Below are 1,409 nucleotides of genomic sequence, written 5' to 3'. Positions count from 1 at the left end.
GTGTGTGTGTGTGTGTGTGTGTGTGTGTGTGTGTGTGTGTGTGTACAGTCCTAAAAACAGGAGGACTAGGGATCATATGTTCAAAGGTAACCCCACCAATACAGGAGCCAGAACTCAATCAAGAGAAGGTACTAAGGAGGGGATCGGTTCCCATCCATGGGGACGTTTGCACCAAACTGCAAGAGGCAGTGAGAATGAGGTTTCAACAGTAGCAGAGAGGCCCCAACTTGTCTGACACCGTCTCTCATCCTCTTCCTCATGCTCATTCACCTCCAACACTGGTTTCCTTTTTTGGCTGAACATGAAAACAAACATCTTCCTCAGAACCTTTACCCTGGCCATTCCTCTGCCCAGCACCCACTCTCCCACAGAACCTTGCATCTCCCTCTCTTACTTGAGGTCTCTTTACAAATGACATCTTGTGTGTAGGTCTTGCCTAAACACCCATGAAAAATAAAACACCCTATTCATTTCTTTATACCTGCTTTCCTTTTCTTCATAACACCTGTCACCATCTGAAATGTTATATATATAGTTAATCCTCACATGAGGATATTTTTTCCACTGATTTTGAGATGGGGGAGGGAGAGAGAAACATCCATGTGAGAGACACACCAATTGGTTGCCTTCCACACCCACCCTGACAAAGATCCAGGGATCATCTTTATCACTGAATTGTAGAAACTTTTGTTCTTCAGCACCCTATACTTACAGCCTGGACAGTGCCAAAAACATGGTCAGCATTCAATTTATATTCCTGAAATGCATGAAAAATGTCTATGTATTATGTATTATGTAGAATACATAATACCTTAAGGAAAAATGATGATTGATACGAAAATGATTGATACAAAGCTTCATATCACAGGTGGCACAGGGGCTTTCCCAAAAGGGGACCAGATTCATACACAATATATTAAAATTAATTCTTTCTCTACAAATATAAATGCTAGCATTTCAAATATGTAATACAAATTTTTGTGAATTAGTCATATTATTTCCCTCTTTCCTAGTAGTCACCTCCACCATATGCAACCAGAGAATGGTACACAAATTTCAGAATTTATTCTCCTGGGATTTTCAGAGGACCCACAACTACAGCCCCTTATATTTGGGCTTTTCCTCTCCATGTACCTGATCACTGTGTTGGGAAACCTGCTCATCATCCTGGCCGTCAGCTCAGACTCCCACCTCCACACGCCCATGTACTTCTTCCTCTCCAACCTGTCCTTGGTAGACATCTGTTTCATCTCCACCACCATCCCAAAGATGCTGGTCAACATCCAGACACAGAGGAAAGCCATCACGTATACAGGATGCATCACACAGATTTATTTTCTTATACTCTTTGCAGTGTTGGACTTTTGTCTCCTGACAGTGATGGCCTATGACCGGTTTGTGGCCATCTG

At 42.4% G+C, this 1,409-nt stretch overlaps 1 protein-coding gene across 1 annotated transcript in view; it reads left to right on the top strand.

Moving 5' to 3' along the window:
* The first annotated feature begins 1,029 nt into the window (after positions 1 to 1,029).
* LOC102252241 (olfactory receptor-like protein OLF4) overlaps positions 1,030 to 1,409 on the top strand; it is a 2,952-nt gene continuing 2,572 nt past the window's right edge. The window contains exon 1 of the mRNA XM_005877819.1: positions 1,030 to 1,407. Within this exon, the coding sequence (XP_005877881.1) occupies positions 1,030 to 1,407 (378 nt within the window). The remainder of the gene's footprint in view (positions 1,408 to 1,409) is intronic.

Source organism: Myotis brandtii, unplaced genomic scaffold (genome assembly GCF_000412655.1).
Source record: "Myotis brandtii unplaced genomic scaffold, ASM41265v1 scaffold534, whole genome shotgun sequence".
Classification (NCBI taxonomy): Eukaryota; Metazoa; Chordata; class Mammalia; order Chiroptera; family Vespertilionidae; genus Myotis; species Myotis brandtii.
Note: the sequence above shows the minus strand (reverse complement) of the source record. Positions and strands in the feature narration are given on the sequence as shown.